The sequence below is a fragment of the Saccostrea cucullata genome, unplaced genomic scaffold (genome assembly GCF_032062105.1).
Source record: "Saccostrea cucullata isolate Sc308-1 unplaced genomic scaffold, CSIRO_AGI_Scuc_v1 ctg364, whole genome shotgun sequence".
In the NCBI taxonomy this organism is placed as follows: Eukaryota; Metazoa; Mollusca; class Bivalvia; order Ostreida; family Ostreidae; genus Saccostrea; species Saccostrea cuccullata.
Window position 1 is genome coordinate 209,003 of NW_026928969.1, and position 24,978 is coordinate 233,980.

At 33.3% G+C, this 24,978-nt stretch overlaps 1 protein-coding gene across 1 annotated transcript in view; it reads right to left on the reverse strand.

Moving 5' to 3' along the window:
* The window catches only part of LOC134279461 (uncharacterized), a 70,667-nt gene that overhangs the window by 345 nt on the left and 45,344 nt on the right, over positions 1-24,978 (reverse strand). Inside the window, exons 101-153 of the mRNA XM_062761875.1 lie at positions 24,592-24,913; positions 23,940-24,056; positions 22,679-22,791; positions 22,285-22,428; positions 22,107-22,179; positions 21,821-21,924; positions 21,001-21,147; positions 20,851-20,897; positions 20,578-20,697; positions 19,938-19,981; positions 19,740-19,843; positions 19,445-19,606; positions 19,250-19,319; positions 17,868-17,986; positions 17,535-17,690; positions 17,380-17,441; positions 17,128-17,247; positions 16,571-16,608; positions 15,855-15,967; positions 15,568-15,720; positions 15,120-15,195; positions 14,934-15,037; positions 13,023-13,169; positions 11,298-11,347; positions 11,078-11,191; positions 10,904-10,947; positions 10,718-10,821; positions 10,465-10,626; positions 7,917-7,957; positions 7,767-7,795; positions 7,290-7,408; positions 6,993-7,151; positions 6,821-6,882; positions 6,562-6,675; positions 6,434-6,474; positions 6,203-6,315; positions 5,924-6,076; positions 4,810-4,879; positions 4,600-4,703; positions 4,375-4,521; positions 4,153-4,202; positions 3,950-4,060; positions 3,819-3,865; positions 3,340-3,443; positions 3,088-3,237; positions 2,916-2,959; positions 2,793-2,821; positions 2,564-2,679; positions 2,281-2,439; positions 1,812-1,873; positions 1,521-1,640; positions 196-291; positions 42-55 (exon numbers count right to left, since the gene is read on the reverse strand). Of these exons, the coding sequence (XP_062617859.1) occupies positions 42-55; positions 196-291; positions 1,521-1,640; positions 1,812-1,873; positions 2,281-2,439; positions 2,564-2,679; positions 2,793-2,821; positions 2,916-2,959; positions 3,088-3,237; positions 3,340-3,443; positions 3,819-3,865; positions 3,950-4,060; positions 4,153-4,202; positions 4,375-4,521; positions 4,600-4,703; positions 4,810-4,879; positions 5,924-6,076; positions 6,203-6,315; positions 6,434-6,474; positions 6,562-6,675; positions 6,821-6,882; positions 6,993-7,151; positions 7,290-7,408; positions 7,767-7,795; positions 7,917-7,957; positions 10,465-10,626; positions 10,718-10,821; positions 10,904-10,947; positions 11,078-11,191; positions 11,298-11,347; positions 13,023-13,169; positions 14,934-15,037; positions 15,120-15,195; positions 15,568-15,720; positions 15,855-15,967; positions 16,571-16,608; positions 17,128-17,247; positions 17,380-17,441; positions 17,535-17,690; positions 17,868-17,986; positions 19,250-19,319; positions 19,445-19,606; positions 19,740-19,843; positions 19,938-19,981; positions 20,578-20,697; positions 20,851-20,897; positions 21,001-21,147; positions 21,821-21,924; positions 22,107-22,179; positions 22,285-22,428; positions 22,679-22,791; positions 23,940-24,056; positions 24,592-24,913 (5,383 nt within the window). The remainder of the gene's footprint in view (positions 1-41; positions 56-195; positions 292-1,520; positions 1,641-1,811; positions 1,874-2,280; positions 2,440-2,563; positions 2,680-2,792; positions 2,822-2,915; positions 2,960-3,087; positions 3,238-3,339; positions 3,444-3,818; positions 3,866-3,949; positions 4,061-4,152; positions 4,203-4,374; positions 4,522-4,599; positions 4,704-4,809; positions 4,880-5,923; positions 6,077-6,202; positions 6,316-6,433; positions 6,475-6,561; positions 6,676-6,820; positions 6,883-6,992; positions 7,152-7,289; positions 7,409-7,766; positions 7,796-7,916; positions 7,958-10,464; positions 10,627-10,717; positions 10,822-10,903; positions 10,948-11,077; positions 11,192-11,297; positions 11,348-13,022; positions 13,170-14,933; positions 15,038-15,119; positions 15,196-15,567; positions 15,721-15,854; positions 15,968-16,570; positions 16,609-17,127; positions 17,248-17,379; positions 17,442-17,534; positions 17,691-17,867; positions 17,987-19,249; positions 19,320-19,444; positions 19,607-19,739; positions 19,844-19,937; positions 19,982-20,577; positions 20,698-20,850; positions 20,898-21,000; positions 21,148-21,820; positions 21,925-22,106; positions 22,180-22,284; positions 22,429-22,678; positions 22,792-23,939; positions 24,057-24,591; positions 24,914-24,978) is intronic.

A 24,978-nucleotide genomic window follows, 5' to 3' on the forward strand; every position in this document is an offset into this window, starting at 1 on the left:
CGTAAAGAAGATTTCAATAATACTTGAAAATAAATACTCACTGCATCTTTTCCACCTATAAAAAGAAAATCATTTTATCTCTTTGAATCCAAGAAAATAGAGGCATTCAACATACAGTACACCTAACATCTTGAATTATCTCCTTTAAGTTCTGTTCTGTTTTACAAACTTTAGTTTAATGACAAGTGTACATACTAATTTCACACGTCTGTGCTGAGGATTTTCCTGATAAAGAGACCGAAGGCGCCGTCGTCATGATAGCTGATGTCGGCGATGAAGTTGTGCGTACATCTGTGTATATTACGAAAAAGATTTTCAAAAATAAGGCACCAGAATAAAAAAAAGTATTTACTGCATTTTTTAGCTTATTACATTTAAAATAAAGAAGATTGATTTCTTAATATTGTTTAACACTTGGGCGACAGTTTGATCATTTTTGGAGTTTTTTGCTTCTCTGGCGGCCAACAGTGAGCTTAATCTTTTTCGAAAACCCGAAAGGTCCAAGGGGGAGTTTAACAAGAAAACCCTTTTATATTTTATCTTGCCTAATCTATAGACTCAGATGTGTTTTTTTTCGATTGACAAATGTCTTGTGTGTACGCGAGTACTGTATCATATAAACTTGCTATACACTGTATATTAATCTTCTTCCTCAAAGAAATATGCAGATAACGACCAGTTATCAAGCTCAAAAGTCCATACAAATGTGGAACAGAACAAACACGGATCTATAAAACATCAGAGATCTGAGGAATCAACTGGGCCAGTTTCATCCACACTTTTATTTGATACAAAAGTTTAATGGATCAAACAATGTCCAATAGAAGAAAAACAAGAAATAGATGGACATTTAAAATTCATTTTTTTAGGAATATGGGGGCAAAATAAGACAAAGCTAATTATCCAAAGAACATCAGGGCACATAATTTAGATAAAAGCTTCCTGTGAGTTTGAAACGTTCAAGTTATAGGTCATGTTCTTACAGTGCTTCCTAAAACGATTTTTTAAAATAGTTACCCTACATTAATAATATTTGGTATATTTCGTTTCAATTCAGAGTTAAAAAGCAATTTAGCGATTTTAAAATGCTCACTTAAAGAATCAGTTACAAATAAACCGCAACTACATTATAGTGATATTCAATTTTAGCGATCTCAACACCCTGGCTAATGATGCCAAAATAAAATCCTCGCTAAAATTTCTAATAATACGGTATCAAAAAGTAGACATACAATGTCGATTTTATGTAACGATTTATGTATTGATTAATAAATAAATCGAACAAATTATACTCAGTATATCAAAACTTATGTTAGGTTGTATGTAGATCATCGTTTATATTGATCAGGTTGGACTTAATTGAAATATGCAAATATTCTGTGAACAAGCGAATCGCTGGAAAGAGCTGCATTATTTCAAGAAATTGTAATATTTTAAAGGACGTTATATGATTAAGGTATACTATGGAAACATTTTTCCGGTTAAAACCGTCATAAGACGGAAAATTGAGTTAAAGTTACCTATTTTCTCACAAAGATTCCCCGTATATCCAGTAGAACAGTTACAGCTGGCAGTATTACTGACCACATCAGAAATACATTGGCTGAAATGCTCACAAGGTTTTGTCTGACAGGGCCCTCCTATCACGAAAGAAAAATAAAAAAATAGTATACAAGTACTAATTAAAAACAAAATTTCTGCATTTTTTCTTGGCATTGAATTAAAGATAAATGGTTTTGAACAATCATCGTATTGACTAGCATTAATGCAAAGACCTTTTAAAAACAAATGAAATACAGACTTAATTCTACCTTTTGACTTGTCAGATGAATCCACTACCTTGATCACCAAACAGTGTTCCGTTCCTGGATAGCTATAAAAACATTTGAAATTCTTATAATGCAACATTCAAATCATTCACGTTTGCACTGTTCTGAAAAGCATGAAAAAAACCTTTTTTTCACATTTAGAAAATATTAAATAATATAACTCTTGAATTTCACTGAAGACTGAGGTACTCAATGCATGTTTGAAGCATTATAGCAATTATTTTATCAATTCATATTAACCATCATCAATTACTCTCACATTCATAGTCAAATAAAACATATGCTTTTATTTAATTTGTAAAATTTAGAGCAAAAATAAAGAAAAAAATTTAAAAAAACCATTACTGTCAAATAAGGAAAAAAAATGTGTTCACTATAAATTCAACCTAAATCCAGTTTACTTTTCCCGATGAAAAGATGATGATACATTATCATTTAAAACATAACTCACTTCTGTTGTATTGCTTTGAAACACAAGTCTTGTAGTCCTATTTCTTTTTGCTGAGGAATGATGGCTATGTTCCCAACACATTTATCATTAATTGGAGCAAGTGGTGTAAAAGCATGCAACTTTTCCAGAGTAGTTCTCTCAGTCTGTTTTATATTCGGGCTAAAAAAAAAACAACAGCATATTTCCTTTTTACATGAAACACTAAAGTTTAAACAGAACTTCTATTTACTTTATACTCTTTCTTCAATTTATAATTAGTGATTCTTGTTTGAAAATTGATTACCATGATGGAGGATTTAGAGTCTTTTCTGTAATTACTGGGACATAGCAGGTCTTATTCACCACGCAGTTAATAACAGATCCATCCGGATATGAAGGATTGATGATGTGATCTTTTATCTATATAGATTTATAGAATTTATTGCATCAAAGCAAACAAGCAAATGAAAATTTCAATTAATATTAATACAAGAGAGAAAACTTAGAATTGTTATATAAAGGATTGTACGCACTGTGTGTGGTGCTGTTACTGTCGGTGGGGCTGAAATAAAAATGGAACGTCTACATACATGACATTTAGCAACGTTAAAAAAAATCTTACGATTTAATACTAGTTATTTATTTTCAAAACATACCAGATGTGGTATAAATCTTTAAACAAATTTCATCCATGGTGACTCTGTAAAGAAATTCATTACAATCAGAATGAAGTCGAGATTTCAAACATAAATATATGGAACTTATATAGAATTAATATTCTGAATGGTAGTTTTAATCACGAGAATTGTAGGTTAAAAATAACATTACCCAGCAGTATTTCGGGTCTGTACACACATCATTTTACTGCCAACTTGAGTTGGTTTGACACAAAAATGAGCAAGCTTTGTATCTACGCCACTCAGCGTTAATGGACAATTTTGTAAGGACGCATTCTTAGATCCAATTGCTAAAGATTTGCTACATTAAAAAATAATATAAAAGCAGAATCAAAATATGAATTACATTAATCAGAAATAACTCATTTAAAGATCTGATTTATCTGTAAAATAAATAAAATACATTGATAGATTCTGCCCGGATATTGGTAATGGGAATTCACAGGGCAGATTCAAGACACAGTTGATATCAGTAGGTACACCGGTGTCCACAAATATAGTTGAATTCTGTAATAAATATTAAAAGCACTACAAAATATCTTATTTCATATTTTGGTGAATCATTGGAAAACAATTATCTTCATGAATCTTGCGAGAAAAATCACGCTGGATGAATTAAACAAAATGCTTTGAACTATGATTTTTATACATGCATGATAATTTCTTAAAGAGAAGGCTAACAAAGATTTAGATTAATTTGCATCTTAATTTAGAAGAAAAAACTATTCATTTCAATATTTTTCACAAAACGATAAAATATATATCAAATATATTTATCAAAAAAAAAACCCATTAAATTACCCTGTATATTTCATAATATTCTTTGTGAAATAAATACATGTATTATCTTTTAACACTAAATGAAATAGAAAAAAAACTCACTGCTGTTATATTTGCAGAAGGGTTTCTTGGTATTGGGATACATGAAACTAAAATAAAGAAAAAAAATTCCAAAAAATGACATTAATTGAATGACAATTCTATATAATTTGAAACCAAGAAAAATACGCCACCATTATTCTGACAGTTTCTTCCACTGACTCCCACCGGACAAATACACGTGAAGGACTGGTCGTTAGAAAAACAGTATCCTTTATTACAAGATACGTGTTGACAATGGGAAGCTGAAAAGAGAAACATATGCTTATCTTCTTATGAACAAATTTCTATAAAAAAAATAATCTGAATATCATAAACAAAAATAAAAATCCCTTACTTGTGGAATTGAGCGATGGATTAACAATGATGCATCTTTTCACGTTGGAACTATAATAAAAAATAACAAGAAGGGTTACATTCTTTCAATCGCAATTAAATTTTCAATATTTTTTGCAAAACAAAGATATTTTAGTTAAATGCAAAATGTGTTTTGTGTTATTAGATTTTTTTACTGGACAAGCATTATAAAACATAATGCCTTTTAGAATACAAGTAATACCTTTGGGCCCCAATGCAAATCTTCTTAGTTTCTGTGTGCTGCACCCGTGTGACGACGTCAGTGACACAAAGGTTGGGATCAAAGCTAGTCACTTTTGTACTTACAATGACTGTTCCTGATGTGTGTGGTAGCTCCTTTGGCTCTTCACTAAAGAATCACAAGAATGAAATCGAAATATATACATGAAGTTGATATTTGTTAATAATTTGCAATGTCGTTCCTTACCATTTACCACTGTGATCTTTTGAAGTATGTATCAGCAAATGACAGTCTGTGTTTTCTAAACATCGAACAGAAGAAGAATCGGGAAGTGTTGGTTCTTGTAGGCCCTGAAATAATATTAAACAGGTTATATTTTTTTCGCTGTAACCGATGTTATATTTTTAATCTTTATTCCTTTACTAATAAACACTCATGTAATTCTTTTATACGTACACCAGAGGGTGGCTTGGTAGGCAATGCAGATGTAAAATTGACTTTAAAGCAAATTTCATCACCTTTCAAACTACAATTCAATAAAACATTATAAATTTATGATCTCTACCACTAAGTCTCTTTTTTTAATTTCATAAAATGTAATATAAGAAGTTTCAATCAAAACAATCACTGCTCGGCAGATTATTACCGGCCGCCAGGTACTGTAGATCACTAAATTTTCGGAGATTTACGGAGACAGCCGACTGGTTGAACGAGACTATTTAAGTCGCTGTGCGTTTCTGCGGAGCTAACAATTTGAATAAAAATATTCAACATCATATCGCCGGCGTTTTAATATTAAACAATTATTTCTAAATGTTTAGGAAAAAGCAATAAGTAAAATTCAAAATTTTCGACAAACCCTGATATAACTATGGTTAGGAATCTAAAACAAAGACCGCGTTGTAAATCAACAATTTTACTTTCTCTTTTTAAAACAGGATCTGCTGTATTAATTTTATACATGGATGTTTTTCAAAAATATGATGAAATATTGATTTCTTAAAAGCAAAGAATATTAAGACATGTTGGTCCAGGAGACTAGGATAGAGCGCGTTTTACAATGTGCCAAACATTTTCCCGCCACATCTCAACACCAAAACAAATAGATTGTAAGAGAAGAAATGTAGTGGTGGATCTTGAAGGAGTTGGGGGGGGGGGGGGTTAACATCCTATAAGAGAGAGCGAGGAGCCCCACATGTTATATATTTGTTGCGTTTTTATTAAGGTTAAACTATAGCTAAGTTTAAACTTTAGTTTTGTACTTTTAATGTAAAAACTACTTAAACAGCAAGTTGTACCAGTCATAAAATGCATAGTTTATATATATTGCCTATACATGTAATATTGTACATGCATTATTCAACATTGTCGCATGCATTTTTTTTTTCATGTCACGAGGATATTTTAACAGATAAATATAAGAATTTTTTTTTTAAAACAGCAGATTTCAGTTTCTGAAGAATTTTTTTTAAAAAAAAACAGCAAATTTCAGTTTTTTTAATGAACTTCAACAGTTATATAAATTGGTTTACGATTTTTGACGCTTGCGTCAATATGTTTCTTGTATTACCTTTTATGAACAGTATTAATACATATTTTACGTTGACCCTCCTTTGTTGCCTTTAGTTTGATGTTTGTTTGATAGGTAGAATTTGAATCTCCTGGGAACGTGTCTGTTTTTACAGGATGGATAACAAAAGGACTGTCTGTATCAACGGTGGGGCTATGAAAAAAAGATAATCAACTTCAAAGATACTCTGAATCCAGATTTTTTAAAAAAAAAATATGCCTTTTGAAACATTTTCCTATTTTCTTTGAGGAATGACTATATCATAAAAGGATATCTTACATGTCTCCAGGTGGACCGGTAACGATTAGAGGCACTCCACAAGGTGTGCCAATTGAACACTGTATTACCTCCGGAATGGCAGTGTCCGTAAATACTGGTGCAGTGTTGTTTTGCTATAAGATTAAAACGATTATATTATGATCATGTTCTAAATCATTATCCATGCTTAAAAAATTATGAGTGGTACCTGCATTTGGTGTTCGGAATTCATAAAAAAAACTTATTATTTACCTTGCCCGTGTTCCCTTGGTTTACTGGGGGAGAAAATCGGCCTGAAAAAAATATACCGTTAAAAATAAATTAAATGGCATATGTGTCAGATAAGAAATAAAATGGTAGTAATTTGGTATAAAACAAACTTTTCTGGCAGGTGCTTCCTGTAAATCCAACAGGGCATATGCATGATGACTTTGAAACAGAGGTTGCGTCACATCGTCCGCCATTGTAGCAATGTTGATCTTGACAAGGTCCACCTTTCAAATATAAACAAGGAAATATACGTTTTACAAGTAATCTTTCTTGTGATTACAAGTACAGGGAGAACAAATTAGTACATTGCCATGCTAATATTTTCATAGGCATCAAGAATTGAAAAACTTCGAAAACTACCGAGCATACCAAATGATTTACTGCCATTGGTTACCGCCTGGATAATATAACATCTCTCATGCCCTACTTTCCTAAATTGGAAAAAGACAGAAAGATAACATTATACGAGTGTCAATTATTGTTGTTTTATATATAAAATATGTACGTATCATGCATGAAAAATAAAATGTGTGACACCTACTCTTCTTGTCTTGCCTTTATACACAGCGAGTGATTACCCGGTGTGCTGGGTTTAACGGACAAATCTGTGTAACACACTGAATGGGATGTTGTGACCGTCTCCGATGTGAAATCATGAATGTTTACTAACGAAGAAGTTGGCGTGTTTTCCACTCTTGGACTGCAATATAAAAATATTTTTATACATAAAGATTACCTTTTCCTCTAAAAATTGTGAACCCTTATATACTCCATTTCAATCACTGGTGTATATAATTAAAGAAAACACCATTTTATTTTTCGTTTAAATTATTCCTACCAAGATTGTGATCCTGGTGTTGGCTTCGTTACGAGCTGTATATGACAACTGTCCAGTGCACTTTCACATTGTAATACTGTTCCATCTGGCAAAGAGGGGGAGACTATTTCTGGTGTTATCTGTTCAAAATCAATGTACTTTGTTAAGGGCATCCTTTCAAGCAATCTATAAAATGCTTCTTGGGACTCAGTACAGAAAAAATCAGAGAGAATGATATTCAATCTGATAACCTCTTGCTACATTTGAAACCAATCTTTGACAAATGCTAATGATATACATATGTAAGCGATAGATGGATGAGTAAACCTTAGCTGAGATGTTTATTGAACAAATGTTCTTGTTTAAGATTGATTGTATTTTATTCATGGTAGTGAAAAAATCGAGGGGTCCATAGTATTTGGACTAAATGCAGGGTTCCTTTATGATACAATACAAAGATAATTAATTTTTTTCTCTAAACTTTTGTATGTCACTTACGAGTGGCGTTGTTGTGGACACGGTATTATCTGAAACACATTTTGTTCCGTTACAAAAAAAATCTTCCATACATTGAATTGTGAAATATTAATACCAGCATTATACTTCTAAAAATGAATTACTCAGTATGTCATTTGCAATTTTTTTTACCTGGTATGATCTTTACGTTGACGCAGATTTCATCAGTGTTCCTGCAAAAGTTGACAAACACTGAGAATAACAAGAGGCCCACGGGCCTTATAGGTCACCTGAGTATCATGTAACAACTTTCCAGCGATTGTATTTGGTTCGTGTTTTAATCCAAAAGCCATGAAATTCACAAATTTTGAAAGAGGCACCATTGCTTATCAAAGGGCAGATTTCAAAGCATTAATTTATTTTTAGTCAAAGTACCCTCCTGGTACCCCTGACCCAGCGGCCCTGAAATTATCTATTTTGAAAGAGGCCCCTTCTTCATTATAAGGCCAGCATTTTTTTATGTTTAGGTTTAGTTATCATGGTTATGAAATGAGAATAAAAAAGTCCCGAAGGAGAAGGAAATAAAATTTTTTTTTTGATAAATCAATTATTAACATTTGTACATTCTTTTTTTTTATCATATGCTATTCTAATAGGCTCCATACCACTGGACACATAATGCTTACAAATAGGAAAGTAGAACATGTAATTGCTTATTTCATCATCCGCCAGTTTGGGCCAGTTATATAAATTTTGTGATGTTGGTCAAAATATATTTTAAAAAATTAATTCTTTAAAAGTCTTTCAATATATCTTCATTTTTTAAATATGTGTTAGGTGAATGTGTAGACATTGTTCTAAAATTTACTTGATGCCTAAAACTATAATTCCTATCATAAAACAGTCAGGGAGTATTGGGGAGTAGGGTGAATATTTTTTCAATTAAGTGTAAAATAATTTTTTCTGGCTGATACAAATGATACTACATGCCAGTATATATTTGTATATTCTTGCCTTTTAATAGTTGAATTTTTTTTTATTTCTTCAGGTTATTGTTTATTTCTTCCTCAAATGGACTTAACTTCTCCCATAGTTTTATTCATTACATCTGATGCATAAGTAAACCTTTTCTGAAGAATGATGCTTAGACTGTAAGCTATAACATAGACCTAAACAATGTCGCTGGCAATATGCAATAACTACCACGGGCAGTTTAAAACCTGGGGAAGGAAAACAATTTACAGATACTTTTGAAACGAATACATAATTATCTCACAAGCATGTCATTGTGCAACAAAGTCGTCAGCATTTTATTAGTCCTTTGAACGGGTGAAACGTTTTGAATGGCACTCGTATCGATGAATTTTACACTAAACCAAGCTATCTTCTCAGATCTAGCTTTATTTTCAGGTATCACACCGGTAATTGACCAATCAAAATGAACTTAGTCAAATGTAGGTCCATATATATAAAATTATTTTTCTTTTCTTTTGAGGCGTTTTTCTATTTTCTTCCAAGCCATTTTTACAACTTTGGTACCTGTGCCTAGTAAATTTTATGTGCTTTGTGAATAAATAAAGGTTTTTGACAGGAACTATTTTTTTCAGGGCATAGGAGGCTACTTCCTGTGATGCACTCGAGGTGTTTATAAACAAAGTGAAAACACGTGGATTTGAGGGTAGCCCTGTTTGCAGATGGAAAAAGTCCGAAAATGCCGTGTGGGTACCCTGTTTTTTGGTGTCAGCTAATGTGACAGATAATGTTTAACACCTCCTGCTAAATATTTTTTCATGTAAACAAATACCTGATTTTTAACGATTTTTTATGCTATATAGAATTATATAGTGAAAACAATTACCGGTGTGATACCTTCATCTTAAAACCGGAAGTGCATGTTCGTAAATCTGAAATCTCGATCCCGACTCAAATTTGACATCGGAAAGAAAAAAATTGTTTTATTTTTTCCTGAAAATTGAAAACCTTGAGCGGAGGGTTTGTAAAACTGAAAATAAAATAATTCCTGGCCTTAAATATGTAATTAGATCATTAGCATATTAACCAGGAGCAAAGGATAAGATGTTCAAAGAATTCATGCATTTCACTATATAATCATTAGAGCCCCACCCTAAAACAAGAACCCCTTGGGACCATAAAATTCACAATTTTGGTATAGGCACTCTTGCTCATCATAACTATGTACTTAGTTGGTTTATGTTGGTTTATTTAATACCCAGGAGCAGAGAAGAAGATTTTCAAAGAAATAATGCATTTTCACTACCTACTTATTTAGCCCCGCCCTAGCACTAGAACCCCTGACCCTGGGGCCATGAATTTCACAATTTTGGTAGAGGACTCAGTGCTGATTACAATCATACCAACAGTTTGACTGCTTGATGTCCAGGAGTAAAGAAGAAGATTTTTAAAGATTGCACTAATTTTAGTGGTTTTGGCCCCACCCCTCAGGCCCCAGGGGGGCAGGGATCATGAAATTCACAATTTTTGTTCCCCTTTACCCATAGATGCTATATGTCAAATTTGGTTGAAATTGGTTCAGTGGTTTCAGAGAAGAAGCTGAAAATGTTCAAATGTTAACGCACGACGCACGACACACGACGCACGACGACGGACGAAAACAGATAGCAATAGGTCACCTGAGTTTACTCAGGTGACCTAAAAATAAATAAATAAATAAAAAAATATATAAAAACTCTAATAAAATTGTTAGTAGGAAAATACTTACGTCAAAGAATTTTTTGTTTGAACGCAGACTCGTTTTGTTCCGGTTTGTGATGGTATGACATGGAATTGCGCTATGGATTGATTGACTGGTTTTGTGATATCTATAAGATTAATTTGTTTTGGCTCGACTCCTTTATCCAAATGTCCAAAAAGTAAGGAACTCCTGTTTTATAAAAAGGATTCTTTATTCTCACTTTCTACAACAAAAGGCATTGACGAAGAATATACAAAAAATTATAATTGTTATGCCTTACTTATTCACTGGACTTCCATGCACGGGTATCATTATAGGGCAATCTTTGTTCAGCTGGCACGTTATTTCTTTTGGTAACATTGTGTTCACAAATATTGGTGAAGACTGTAAAAATATGTATTTGAAAATATATTTTTGACAATTGATTTCGAGTTAAAATTTAATTTCATTTAAGATATTCACTTACGTTTGAAAACTTGTTAGATGGCCGTGGTACTGGTATAGGTTGTGCTGAAATACAAAAAGTATTGATACTTTTTTGTTTGACCTTGTTTGTCTTTTTTAATTTATATCCACGCTGTGTGTAAACTTCCTTTGTTATTTTAACCAACTTTTTAAAAGTTTATAGAAGTAAACTTACTTGTTTTTTCACAATGCATTCCTTTATATCCAAGTTTGCATATACACACGTAGGAAGTGGAAGTTGACTTGCAATAGCCATATGCTCCACAAGGTTTACTATTGCAATGTGATTCTAAAAAAGATCAATAAAGAGATTATTTATCATTTAAAGTTCAATGTTATTATTTTAGGAAATGTCCATCAGTTTATACATTTTTTTTCATAGTTGAGATTCTTACTTGTTAAATTTGTCACTGCATTCACAATTATGCATCTTTTATCTGCGGATCTGTAATAAACAAGAGGCCCATGGGCCTTATAGGTCACCTGAGCATTATGCAACAACTTTCCAGTTATTTAATTCGATTCATGTTTTAAGCAAGATGTTACGGCATTCACAATTTTGAAAGAGGCACCATTGATCAACAATTCAACATAACAATACACTCAGCAGTTGCTTAGCTTGGTTACTTAATACCCATAGGCAGGGTAGGGGAACAAAAAATGCATTTCAACTAATCAGTAATATTCCGCAATAATCAGTAGTGCCCATACCACACATAAACCCCTGACTTTTGGCCTAGATCCACACACTGCACAATTTTTGAAAAGGTATCCTTGCTTTTCAAAAATATTTGATTAATATCAAGGAGCAGATTTCAAACAATTCATTCATTTTCAGTATACAAGTACAGCCCCACCCTCTATGGTACCCCTGATCCTGAAGCCTTGAAATTCACAATTCTGCAAGATTAGGGCCCTTGCTCATCATAACTATATAGGTAGTTCATCTGCTTCATACCTAGAGACAGAGAAGATTAAATGCATTTTCACTATATAATCAATAGAGCCCCACCCTAACACCTGACCCCGGGGCCATAAAATTCACAATTTTGGTAGAGGCACTCTTGCTCATTATAACTATGCACTTAGTTTATTTAATATCCAGGAGCAGAGAAGAAGATTTTCAAAGAATTCATGTATTTTCACTATATAATCAATAGAGCCCCGCCCTAACACCAGAACCCCTGACCCTGGGGCCATAAAATTCATAATTTTGGTAGAGGCACTCTTGCTCATCATAACTATGCACTTAGTTAGTTTATTTAATACCCAGGAGCAGAGAAGAAGACTTTCAAAGAATTCATGTATTTTCACTATATAATCAATAGAGCCCCGCCCTAACACCAGAACCCCTGAACCTGGGGGCATAAAATTCACAATTTTGGTAGAGGCACTCTTGCTCATCATAACTATGTACTTAGTTAGTTTATTTAATACCCAGGAGCAGAGAAGAAGATTTTCAAAGAAATAATGCATTTTCACTATATACTTATTTAGCCTCGCCCTAGCACTAGAACCCCTGACCCCAGGGCCATGAATTTCACAATTTTGGTAGAGGAATCAATGCTGATTACAATCATGCAAACAGTTTGACTGCTTGATGTCCAGGGGTAAAGAAGAAGATTTTTAAAGATTGCATTAATTTTAGTGGTTTTGGCCCCACCCCTCAGGCCCCAGGGGGGCAGGGATCATGAAATTCATAAATTTTGTTCCCCTTTACCCATAGATGCTGTATGCCAAATTTGGTTGAAATTGGTTCAGTGGTTGCAGAGAAGAAGCTGAAAATGTTCAAATGTTAACGCACGACGGACGACGCACGACGACGGACGAAAACAGATAGCAATAGGTCACCTGAGTTTACTCAGGTGACCTAATAAAAATCGGTAAAAGAAAGATTTTGAAAAGCTAATGTTAGCATTTACGGTAAAAAACTGACTTATGATACCACTTTTTATCCGAAAAAAAAATTATTAAGGAAAATTGAACTTGAAAAGACTACGAAATCAAATGTAATTACATCTTGGAAAGACATGTGGAGAAATGTTGGATTGAAACATTAAACAAAACAAGCAAATAAATGTGTCAATTTTTATAATTTATAAAATATATGAACAACGTACCCATTTACTTCAAAGCAAAGTTTCTTTGTTTCGTTATGTTTAACAATCGTTGCAATATCTGCTACACACAAAGTGTGATCAAATGTTGTCAAGCTAGTTGTGAGAACTGCAGTTCCGGATGAGAATGGAGCTTGTCTTGGGAGTAAGCTTAAATAATATAGGTAGAAAATTGAACACATTGAACATTAGTAACAAGATTAGAATCGGCAGAAGTCTATTGTTAGAAAAAAATCATACTGTAGATGAAGCCTATGAAAACATTAAGCAAATAAATCGTCTAAATGATCAAATAAATAAACAAGTGTATGATTAAATTTAATAAAGGAAATATTATCTATTAGAAACATCATACTTATTTGTACTAGAAAATTTATGCACTTTATTTCAAAAGGTTAACAAGAGGCCTATGAGCCACATCGCTCACCTGAGCACATTGGCTAGGAAATAAAGCAGAAATCACCTCAGTATTGAGAAGTTTAAATGGGGGAGGGGTGTCTGGAATTCTAAACTACCAACTACTAGATGATTGATGATGCTTCCATAAAACAAATACCTTTGCTGCTATTGAGCAGATGATTTTTTTTCCTATTTATTCATTTGACTCCCCCCTTGTGGCCCTGTCCTAGCCATGTGAGCCCTCATTTGAATCAGTTTGACTTTGTACTACCTAAGTATGCCTCCATACCAATATGATTGAACATGGCTTTCCTCTTCTTGGGAACAAACAATATTTTTTTTTATATTTCTAGGCCAAACTTTGATCCCCAATTGTGGCCCACCCTATCCAACCCTTACTTCCTATTCATGACTTCAACAAACTTAAAACAACACTACGTGATGATGCTTGCATAAAGATATGACCAATCATGGCTTTGTGGTTCTTAAAAAGAGTTTTAAAAAATTCTGATATATTCATTTCTATGGAAAATTTAAATCGTCCATTGTGGCCCCGCCCTACCCCCGGGGGTCATGATTTGAACAAACTTGAATCTACTGGTACACCACCTGAGGATGTTTTCACATAAGTTTCATCTTTCCCGGCCCAGTGGTTCTTAAGAAGAAGATTTTCAAAGATTTTTCCTACATATTTCTTTGTAAATCTTTGATCGTCAGTTGTGGCCCGGCCCTAACCCCGAGGGTCATGATTTGAAAAAAAAATTGAATCTACACTACCTGAGGATGTTTCCATATAAGTTTCATTTTTTGGCAAAGTGGTTCTGGAGAAGATTTTAAAAAAATCATATATATATATTCCTATGTTTAACTTTGATCAGCCATTGTGTTCGTGCCCTACACCCAGGGGTTATGATTTGAACAAACTTGAATCTACACTACCTGACGATGCTTCCAAACGCGCGTTTCATCTCTCCTTGCCCGGTGGTTCTGGAGAAGTAGATTTATAAAGATTTTTCCTATATATATTCCTATGTAAAACTTTGATCAGCCACTGTGGCCGGGTGGTTCTAGAGAAGAAGATTTTTAAAGATTTTCCCTTTATATTCCTATGTAAATCTGTGATTGCCCATTATAGCCCCGGCCTACTCCCGGGGGTCATGATTTGAACAAATTGATTCTACACTACCTGAGGATGCTTCCAAATGAGTTTCATCTTTCCTGGCCCAATGGTTCTGGAGAAAAAGATTTTTAAAAGATGTCATTAATTTTTCATTAATTCATAATTATCTCCCCTTGGAAAATGTCTTGGCCCTTCATTTGAACAAACTTGAATCCCCTTTATCCATGGATACTTAGTGGCAAGTTTGGTTAAAATTGGCCCAGTGGTTCTTGAGAAGAAGAGTTTACGACGACAACGACAACTACTACAACGACTACAAGGAGAACGACAGACAACGGACAAATTTTGATCAGAAATGCTCACTTGAGCCTTCGGCTTAGGTGAGCTAAAAATACCAATTGCCATTGTTATCCATTGGAGCATGCAGTAGCACGTGACATGTTTTATTTTCTAAACAATTGACAGACGACATATCTGGAATCGTAGGTTCTTGAAATTTCTGCAAAAGAAATGCACTAATATTTTTTAAACGGACAGGAATACGGAACACATAATAGTTTTACACTTATATCTCTACATACCACATGGCTTCCTGTCGATACTGTTGTAACTGGTGATGTAAAATTGACTTTAAAGCAAATCTCATCCCCTTTCTCTCTGTAATTCAATAGATCATTCATATTTAGTAAAAGAAATAAACAAGAAAACAAACAGACAAAATATCCATTAACTTGAAAGGGATATAACGAGGGATGTCCTGCCTTTGCAATGGATATGAAAACAAATATACGAAATTAAACCAGCGTCCTCAACATATAATCAAACTGTTTTGTTTATTTTAATGAACTAAGTTAAATAGTTGCCGTCTACATGTACTTATTGTATCTCAATGAATTCAAATGTATTCATTTTACCTTATCAAGTGTTAAACAAAAATCAAAATTGTTTACTGCTCAAGTTATTAGCATTTCATACCAGAAATCTATTCGAAATCGACACACAACCGGTAAAATCGATGTTAACATTTACCTATTGTCTACGATGTGAGTACAAACAGTATGAATTCCTTCTTTTAAACTGCTCATTTTTATATTTGTTTGAAATGTATCATTGGTTTTTCCTGGATAAGTAACAGTCTGTATGGGATGGGTGACCAAAGGACTGTCCGTATCAACTTGTGGACTACAATACATTAAATGAGACTATGAAAGCAATCTCTTCATAAATTTTATTATTCCATTTAAACTAAGTAATCAATTAAAAAAGATAACTACAATTACTACACTACATAAACTAAAAATTGTGTATAGACTTACATATTTCCTGGCTCCCCTTTTATTATTAAAGGAACACTACATGTGCTGCCGGTGGGACATTGAATGATATCTGGTATAGCTGTTTCCGTAAAGATAGGCTTAATAGTGGTTGGCTGACAAAAGGAAAATACATGGTATCTTTTTTGTTTCTACAATTTGTATTTTATTAACGTTTGGTCAAATCATTTCAACCTTATTGGACTAATTTGAAACAACATTTACATTTGGATATTTATGATTCCTTTGATTTTAGACGTCCTTGGTTTTGATGTGAATAAGAGAAAACAGATATCCTTACTGATATTTTAATTAATAGCCTTTAGCCTTTAATTATCTGTTAACTATTGTTAATATTGTTTGTACCATTTTCACATATTATTCCAATTATTATATTATTTTATAAACTAAACCGTACAGAAGTATTTGACGGTAGATCTATATGATAAATGAAAAACACATAAATATAATTATGACCCCTGGTTTAGATTCTTTGTACCGGGGTATGATTGAAATTGGATCACACTGTATAGATTTCCATTTTTTTTAAAACCATATAGTACCGCTAAAATGATATTTTTAATTATAAATAAATTTCCGACCGTAATAATAGGTTTATAATCGAACAGTTCTTTTTAAAATTATATTGTTGACTAAAGCCCATACAAAGATGGATTTCCTCTACCTCTGATATTGCATTTGAATTCAACATGTCTTACCACCGTTGGTCCAGGGAATGTTGGTGAAATGCTGACTTCTAAAAACAGACAAAAAATGTCTTGACTTAAGAATCTTGCATACAAAGCTTAATTCAAATAAAAAGATTGATGAGAGTCTTCAAAAACGCGCATTGAATGATTTAAATAATCATTATCCAGTTTGTTCGTCAGATTTACAAGGGTATCGACGAAGTTGGAAACATAGGATTATTTATGTACGACGGGCTTTATCCGTTGCTACGTTTCCAACTGTCGATGATGTCCCTAGCATACTCAGCTAACTAGACAATGATTTCTTATACTTCTATATGTGAAATAAAATTAAAAATTTAAATTGGAAAAATGATGTCTAATACACACGATGCATCCAATGTCAATTCCAATAGTCACCGCCCATGAAGTCAAACACAAAGACAGCTACACGAGATTGACATGCATATCTTTCAATTGGCGAAATTTTACATTCAGATTTAATTATCAAGAAATCAACTCACATAACGTTCAAAGAGTTATCAAAGAGAAAACATTCAGATATGTAAATATTTTAAAATTATTACTGTGTGATAGGCATTTTGTGTCAGAATATCCGACTGGACAGATGCATTGAGCGGTTGAAGACACAGGGTCAGTTTCACAGTTTCCTCCATTATGACATCGCATCTGTTGACAAGGACCGCCTAAGTAAATACATTTTATTTAATAATATATAATGTCCACTCGTTAAAACATACATTCAGATTGGTCAGATGTTGCAGCAAGATCCTTAATGATACCTCCTTTTATTATCAATTTTAAAAGGAATTACCTACCAAATGTCTTGTTGTTATTCGTAACAACATGGACTGTGTAGCATTTTATGTCCCCGCTTGCACTGAAATTGGGAAAAATAGATTCATCAGTAAAAGATATATAACATTAAAATTATTTATAAAATAATTGTTTCCAAATGATTTTTATTATATACGTTTTATTTCCGACTCTGACACATAGGGTATGGATTCCTGGTACTTCCGGTTTTACTGACAAGTCCACGTGACACAGTGATGATCCTTGACTATTTTCAGATGAAAACGCATGAGTATTAGATATGGAAGAGGAAGCCGTGTTCTCCACATCAGGACTGCAAAGTGAACCAATATGAAATAAGCAAGTGATTATTATTCACCAAGTGATTTCCGAATAAAAATGCTATATTTAACTTGCAAGTCTTGATAAGCAAATGAAAGAATTATTTGAAATAGAACCCATAATTACTAAATTTATATGCAAATTTTAAAGTATGCTTTATTATCCATACCATTTGCTTGAACCAGGTATTGGAGTTGTGTAAAGAGGTATATGACAACTCTTCTCTCCATACTCGCATTGAAGAACAGTGCCGTTTGGCATCGAAGGTGAGGTTATCTTTGGTGACATCTATAATTCATAAGGTGATTTACAGTGAAATTTACGGTTTTCTTATTCACTTAGAATATTCATTTCAAATGACCGAGGAAGGGAAAGAAAACCTAAAACCAAAACCAGGTTCGGGAAATGCTGAAATGATATTGACGAGATGAAATAAAATGTGGAAAATAAACATTTTCACGGAAATTTGGAAAAGAATCTCTAAATTATTTCTCAATTAATACATGTTTCAGCTGTGTTGTATAGAGAGTTTTTCGCATAAAAGACTATACTTCACCAATGTGACTCTGTATCTAGAAGAATTGTTATATTGTTACTTCCTTTATTAGCCTTTCTTTATCTCAGAATCCTGGTATTAAATCACGATACCCCTTTCAAACTTAATTCCCTTGTGACGTTGGACCTTGCTAATGTACCCGAATCACTGCCTTTGTTATATACAGTAGAGGTCCCTTTTCTCTATCCAACAAAAACTTGAATTTATAAAACTTCGTTCAGGTTTCCCATTAAGAACTAGTAAAAACTAAGGCATGTATCAGTATATTCTTGATAGAAAATTGAATAGCAACATGCTTCACACTTATTTTAAAAAGACATTCATTTTCACTATTTGACGGGCTTATTTTCTGTACATTAATCTTACTGAAGGAAAAGGAAAACTAAGAGTTTTGCTCTGATCTTTTATAATTTCAACCGAGAAAATATCATTTGCAAAAATTATCCCCTTTATTCAAAGAATACAAAACACTATTTTACTGTTGAAAATAGAAATATAACAACATATTCAATTCAAGAAAAATTTTAGGCGGGTAGACAAATTGTAACGGATACTGAATTAATACTGAATTAATTAAGAATTGTTTGAAGAAATAATTGAATGCATTTTTCTACTACTGCTGACCACCCCCTCCCCCTTTTTTTTTCGGTAAAACAACTTTCACGGTTACAAGTAAACTTAGTAGTACTGTTGTAAAAGGACGAAATTATCAAGAAATTCACCGTGTACTTGTATATGTGTTTATATGTTTTGCTTTATATATATATAGTTTGCTTTGTTTACTTGTGAAAGCCAATAAAAAAAGGATTGTTTTCTGCAACAAATTATTATTCAAAAACCTGTCTAAGGATATTGTCAGAATGAAATGCCTGTAACATTGAACTTTTTAAGATAAAGACAGAAAAAAAACCATTTTCCAGATTCTTGAGGAGATTGATTCTTTATATACTCGTAATTATCTGTTGACCATCATTTGACTTTGCATTTGTACTCACTGTTGAAGGGGGTGAGGTAGCCGTCACGTTAGGAAGAATTATTATTTTTATGCAAACTTCATCTGTATTCCTGTAAAAAAAAACAATTACGATGATACAAAATAGAGTGAAATATCGCCATTTCGGAGTAAAACAACAATAATCAATCAATCAATCAATCATGATACAGATACAAGAATATACGAAAATAATTACGTCATCGAGTTCCTGGTCTGCACACAGACATGTTTGGTGCCCGATTCTGATGGTAGCACATGGAACTGTGCGATGCTTTGATTTAGGGGACTTGTTATGTGTTCTAATTCAATATTTTTGGGGTTTATTCCTTTATCAATATGTCCAAACAGCAGTGAACTCCTTCGAATAAATAGAGATAAGTTTTAAAGATACATGCTCACAACTTTTTTTTTTAATTTGCGTTGAAAGTCATCAAGAATTTTTATTTAAATAAACATTATTCATGTAATTTATTATCACGAGCCTTTATTACCTATTCAGTGGCTGACCGTCCACTGGAAGGATAACTGGACAATCTTGTGCCAAATAACATACGATTTCTTTTGGTAACATTGTATCCACAAATATGGGAAGTTCCTAAAAATAATGGACATTCACGCGTATTATTAGATATTTCAAAACTGAGATATTTTATAGAGAGAGTAAATGATCAACCTTTGTATCTACTTACATTTGTTGAAGTTGTATTTTGTCTGGGTATTGGCACAGGCTTTACTGAAGATGAAAAGATAATAAGCTTATGAATGCAGCAGAATGGAGAATGAAAGAAATGAGGTTGAATTAGAAATGATTAAAATAGAAGACACAAATTTTTTTATTTTTTACTTTACAATTTTCTTATCGTACATGGGGTATTTGTTATCTTTTTGGCAAAGGTTTGATTTCAATTCATCAAAATTAAAAAAACTATCAGAAGATAAATTGTCAAAATGTTCATTAACTCATATTTGGTATGGATGCATCTTAAAATTCACACACATTTATCATGATTATTTGAGGTGTCTTAGACGCGTATAACCTGTTTTATAATGAAAATGGGAAACCTTTATTGTGTTAACTTTTCATAACATAACACGGAATGCTATAAATATATACATTGAAACGTTGAATGAGTATGATAAGTATATAAAACATTATAATGATTCTTTAAGGATAAGAGCAGTGAATGAAAAATTAGTAGTAAATCTCTAAAATATAAGACCTATTTATTTCAAATATTATTCCTTTTTAATGAAAAAATATCAAAAATACTCCTGACACCAAAATAGCACAATATACGGTAAACATACTCTAATCCAGCTTATAATTACCTTTCTTTTCACAGTCCTGTCCTTCTAAACCAGTCTTACAGACACAAGTGTGATTGACATAATCAGAAGTCCTACAAAACCCCTCCCCCTGACATGGATTTGGATTGCAGGGGGAACTGCCTATATGAATGAAGAGTATACAATATACTAAAAAAAATAACTGTTTCGCAGAAAATGTAGGAAAAAAATTTCGAAATAGTTACATTAACTACAGACATTAAGAAAGGATTCAATCATATTTTACTTATTTGATTTACATAAATGAGTACAAACTTGTTATGTTTTTCACTGCATTCACCATAATGCATCTTCTATCAGAACTGTTGAAAACAAAACAGGGATTCATGATGTGCATACAGATTTCAAAGCATTATGATTTTGAATTACTGATGATTTTTTTCGAAATATGAAAGTCATAAGAACCTGAATGTTTCTACACATATCTCTTTATTCTCCCCAGTCTTAACTAGAGTTGCCACATCGGTAACACACAAAGAATGATTGAATGTTGTCTCAGTTGTCTTCAGAATAACAGTTCCGGAGGTAACTGGCGACTGCTGTGGAATAGTACTGCAAAAGAAACATTTATACATTAACTGTACGTCCCAACGAACTTTGCTACAATACCATAATAAAGGACAAGATAAGGTAAGACCCCCTTTTGGCCCCTGATTTCGGGTGTCTTTCGGAATGATGCAATAATTTCAATAAAAAACCTGTTGTTACCCCTGCCACAAAATTGGTATTGGTTCTAAGTTTTCGAATACACACAGAGGTCACAGAGAGGTAAGAAAATATGTCCATTTTCTCATTCTAATGCAAATTTTAATCGATTTCTCAGCACATTTTGTTTCGGAAAATATAGAGCACAAGCTTGCCTACCTACCAAATTTATATATTTTATACACTAGTATCAGATGCAGTTTATGTGCAGAAATCTCGGATAGGCAAGCGCGTGCTCTATATTTTCCGAAGAGAAAAGTATCTTAAATATAATGAAAGTCCATCAAAATTGACGAAAATCGGGAAAATATCCTACTTCTGCACCGTCTAGTGGCTTCCATATAAGCTTTCAATCCAAGCATCACTTTAAGTTCTTAACTACAAACTATCACAATTTTACCAATGTTCTGCTTTTTACATCAAATAAGGGGCCAGTTTCGGCCGTTACCCTACCTTGTCCTTTCAATGGTTTCTGATTTTCATCTATGACTACACAAGAACTTGTAGGAATTATACTCACCAACTATCATTGATAAACTTTGCAGAATGTATAAGTAGATGACAAACTGTGTTTTCTATGCAGACGACCGAAGACTCGTCGGGAATGGTTGGTTCCTGGATATTCTACAAACACGGTTAAATGTTTTTTAATATACCCATTTTTTTAAAATTGAAAACATACAAAGAATTATTTTTTAAAACTCTTTGAGATCAATCGCATAAAAAAGTATAAATTATTTTATATTTAGATAAAAAGAAACACAACCCCTCTGGAATACGTTATAAGCCGTAAAATCAATATGTACCTTTGTAGAATTAGCGGATGGCGTTTGCTTTGAAGTAATATTGACCTTAAAGCAAATTTCATCTCCCTTTGTTCTGTGAAAAAGATTTAAAAATTACATCATTAATAAGAATACATTTACGACTATATGTAAATCTTAGATTTCTTAATGTTTTCTACATTTAAAAGTTTTGACATACCCGATTTGCACACATATCCTTTTCAGTTCTTCCTTGGTACCAGATACTTTTATATTTGTTTGGTATGTACTATTTGAATGTCCAGGATAGTTCATTGTTGGTATCGGCTTGTAAACGAGTGGACTGTTAGTTTTCACCTCTGGACTACAAATAATTCAATATACAATACTGTAAACCAATTTTTATTCGCGTGCGAGATATTTTCGCAAGGTTCACGAAAACCTCGTCATCAAGAATATTTCTCGCCACGAACCGGTCCTTAAAAGCTTGATCGCTCAAATTAATCATCGCGAATTAGTTTACCCCCAGTAAATTGCAAAATAAAGTCGTCGTGGATTTTGATTATATAGAGACTTGATATGGTGTTGTAAGTTACAACAGTAAGGATACATACATATCACCTGGAGGTCCTGTGATTATCAAGGGTATACCACACTCGGTATTGATGGGGCACTGTATGACATTTGGAATGGCTGTGTCCGTAAATTTATGGGTAGGTACTGTTGGCTGTTATATTTGGAATATGAAAATTAAAATCAATGTGGTTTCTGATTCGTCAACTTACAAGAACTGACGATTGTGTCTTCCTTAAAGCATGTTTTACAATGTGCAAGATATCATATAAAATTATCATTAAATTATCTTCAATCTTACCGTGGTTGTTCCTGGAACAGTGGTATCTACAAGCACCGTAAATGTCATTAATATTGCCATGCATATGCAATCAACATCAGCCACATTAGAACAATACGAAGGATGATGAATAGCTTTGTAAATGTCATTTATATTGCCATGCATATGCAATCAACATCAGCAACATTAAACAATACGAAATATGATGAATAACTTAGTATTTGTCATTTATATTGCCATGCATATGCAATCAAAATCAGCAACATTAAAACAATATGAAAGATGATGAATAGCTTTCAATAAGTAACAATGTGTTTGTTGGCTTGATGTCTACTTAATTTCACACATATTAGGACGTCAATGATTGCAGATGGAATTGCAAATGACAATGTAAGGTAACGGCCAAATCTGGCATCTTATCTGATGTAAAAATCAGAACACTGGTAAAATTGTGATAGTTTGTAGTTAAGAACTTAAAATGATGCTTGCTTTAAAACCAGCACTAATTCTGATTCAAAGCTTACATGGAAGCCACTATAGAGGGTCAGAAATAAGACAATTTTCTGAATTTCATTTTTTGAGATACTTTTCTCTTCAGAAAACATAGAGCACAAGCCTATCTGAGATTTTCACACATAAACTGCATCTGATACTAGTTTATAAAATACATGTATATAAATTTGGTAGATAGGCAAGCTTGCAATTGTGTTCTATGTTTTCCGAAACAAATTGCGCTGTAAAATCGATGAAAATCTTAATGAAAATGAGAAATTTCAAAACTTGACCTATTTTCTGACTTCACTGTGACCTCATTGTATTTCAAAACTTAGAACCAATACTCAATTTGAGGCAGGGGTGACAACAGGTTTTTATTTATAAACTGTTGCATCATTCTGTAAGACACCCAAAATCAAGGGCCAAAAAGAGCTCTTACCCTTGTACTTAATTTTATTCCAAAAAGTTATGCATGAGGAATATTTTTTATTCATTAAGTAACAAGCTTAAATCTAAAACATCATTACTTGTCGAACAACTTGAATCCGAAATTCCAACTGGGCAGATACATTGAGCAGTCCATGATACAGGATCAGCTTCGCATCTTCCACCATTATGACAATGTTTCTCCTGGCAAGGACCGCCTAATTCGAATAAGAATGAAAAATATCTATATGATGCAGAAAAAGAAATCTGTGAGCCAATGCTCACTAGTAGTACCCCCGCTCTGATGTAAATAAGCACTATCATGTTAATATACACAAGTTAAATTACAGGCAGATGCACAGAGTAATATGAAGTTGACATTAGATTCATTCAAAATTAATCCCACCAAATGGAATGCCTTTTCGGCTACTTAAGCTGCCTCGCAATAAACATCAGCTTATCTCGATATTAAGTGAGGTCCTCGTTCACTGAGATGTTTTTGTGTCCGGATGTTCTTTAAATTTCGCCCACTATTTAATAAGCCTAAATTTAAGATCAACACTTTTCATCTTGGCGATGATCTGCTTGGGACCGTTACGGTTGTTGTTGTTGGGATTCCCAACTCGATGAGACACTTCGATATCACTTGACTGGAGTGGGATGCCCGCCCTAGCCGATGCTTCAGGAATAAGAGATGAGGTATCTCATTCTGGTGTTCTGGTATCCTGGATACCCGGACCATGGGGCGTCTACCATATTGTTCCAGCTCGTCGAGCTGGCGAACAGGTTTTTGTTTTCTTTTTCCAGGCTAGTTATCCTGCTTTGTAGTGGTTCCAAGGCTTTAGCTACTTCGGAAACCACCAGTTGAGAAATCTCCACATGTAACGCCTGTTTGACGGCCGCAGCAATCCTCAAAACATTATCCTCACCGAGAACAACTTGTGGAGGTGCAAAAGCGGGACTTGGAATACCTGGGTGGCCAGGTATGAAAGGTGGGTGCCCGTATGGAATCTGTTGAACTGGCGTAGACATGTGAGGGAATGGATGGGATTGCAATGGGTTGGCATAACTTGGGCTGGTGGAAAGAGAAACCTCCTTCTGCTTTTTAGGGGATCGAGAAGTTTCAGAGTTTGATTGAGA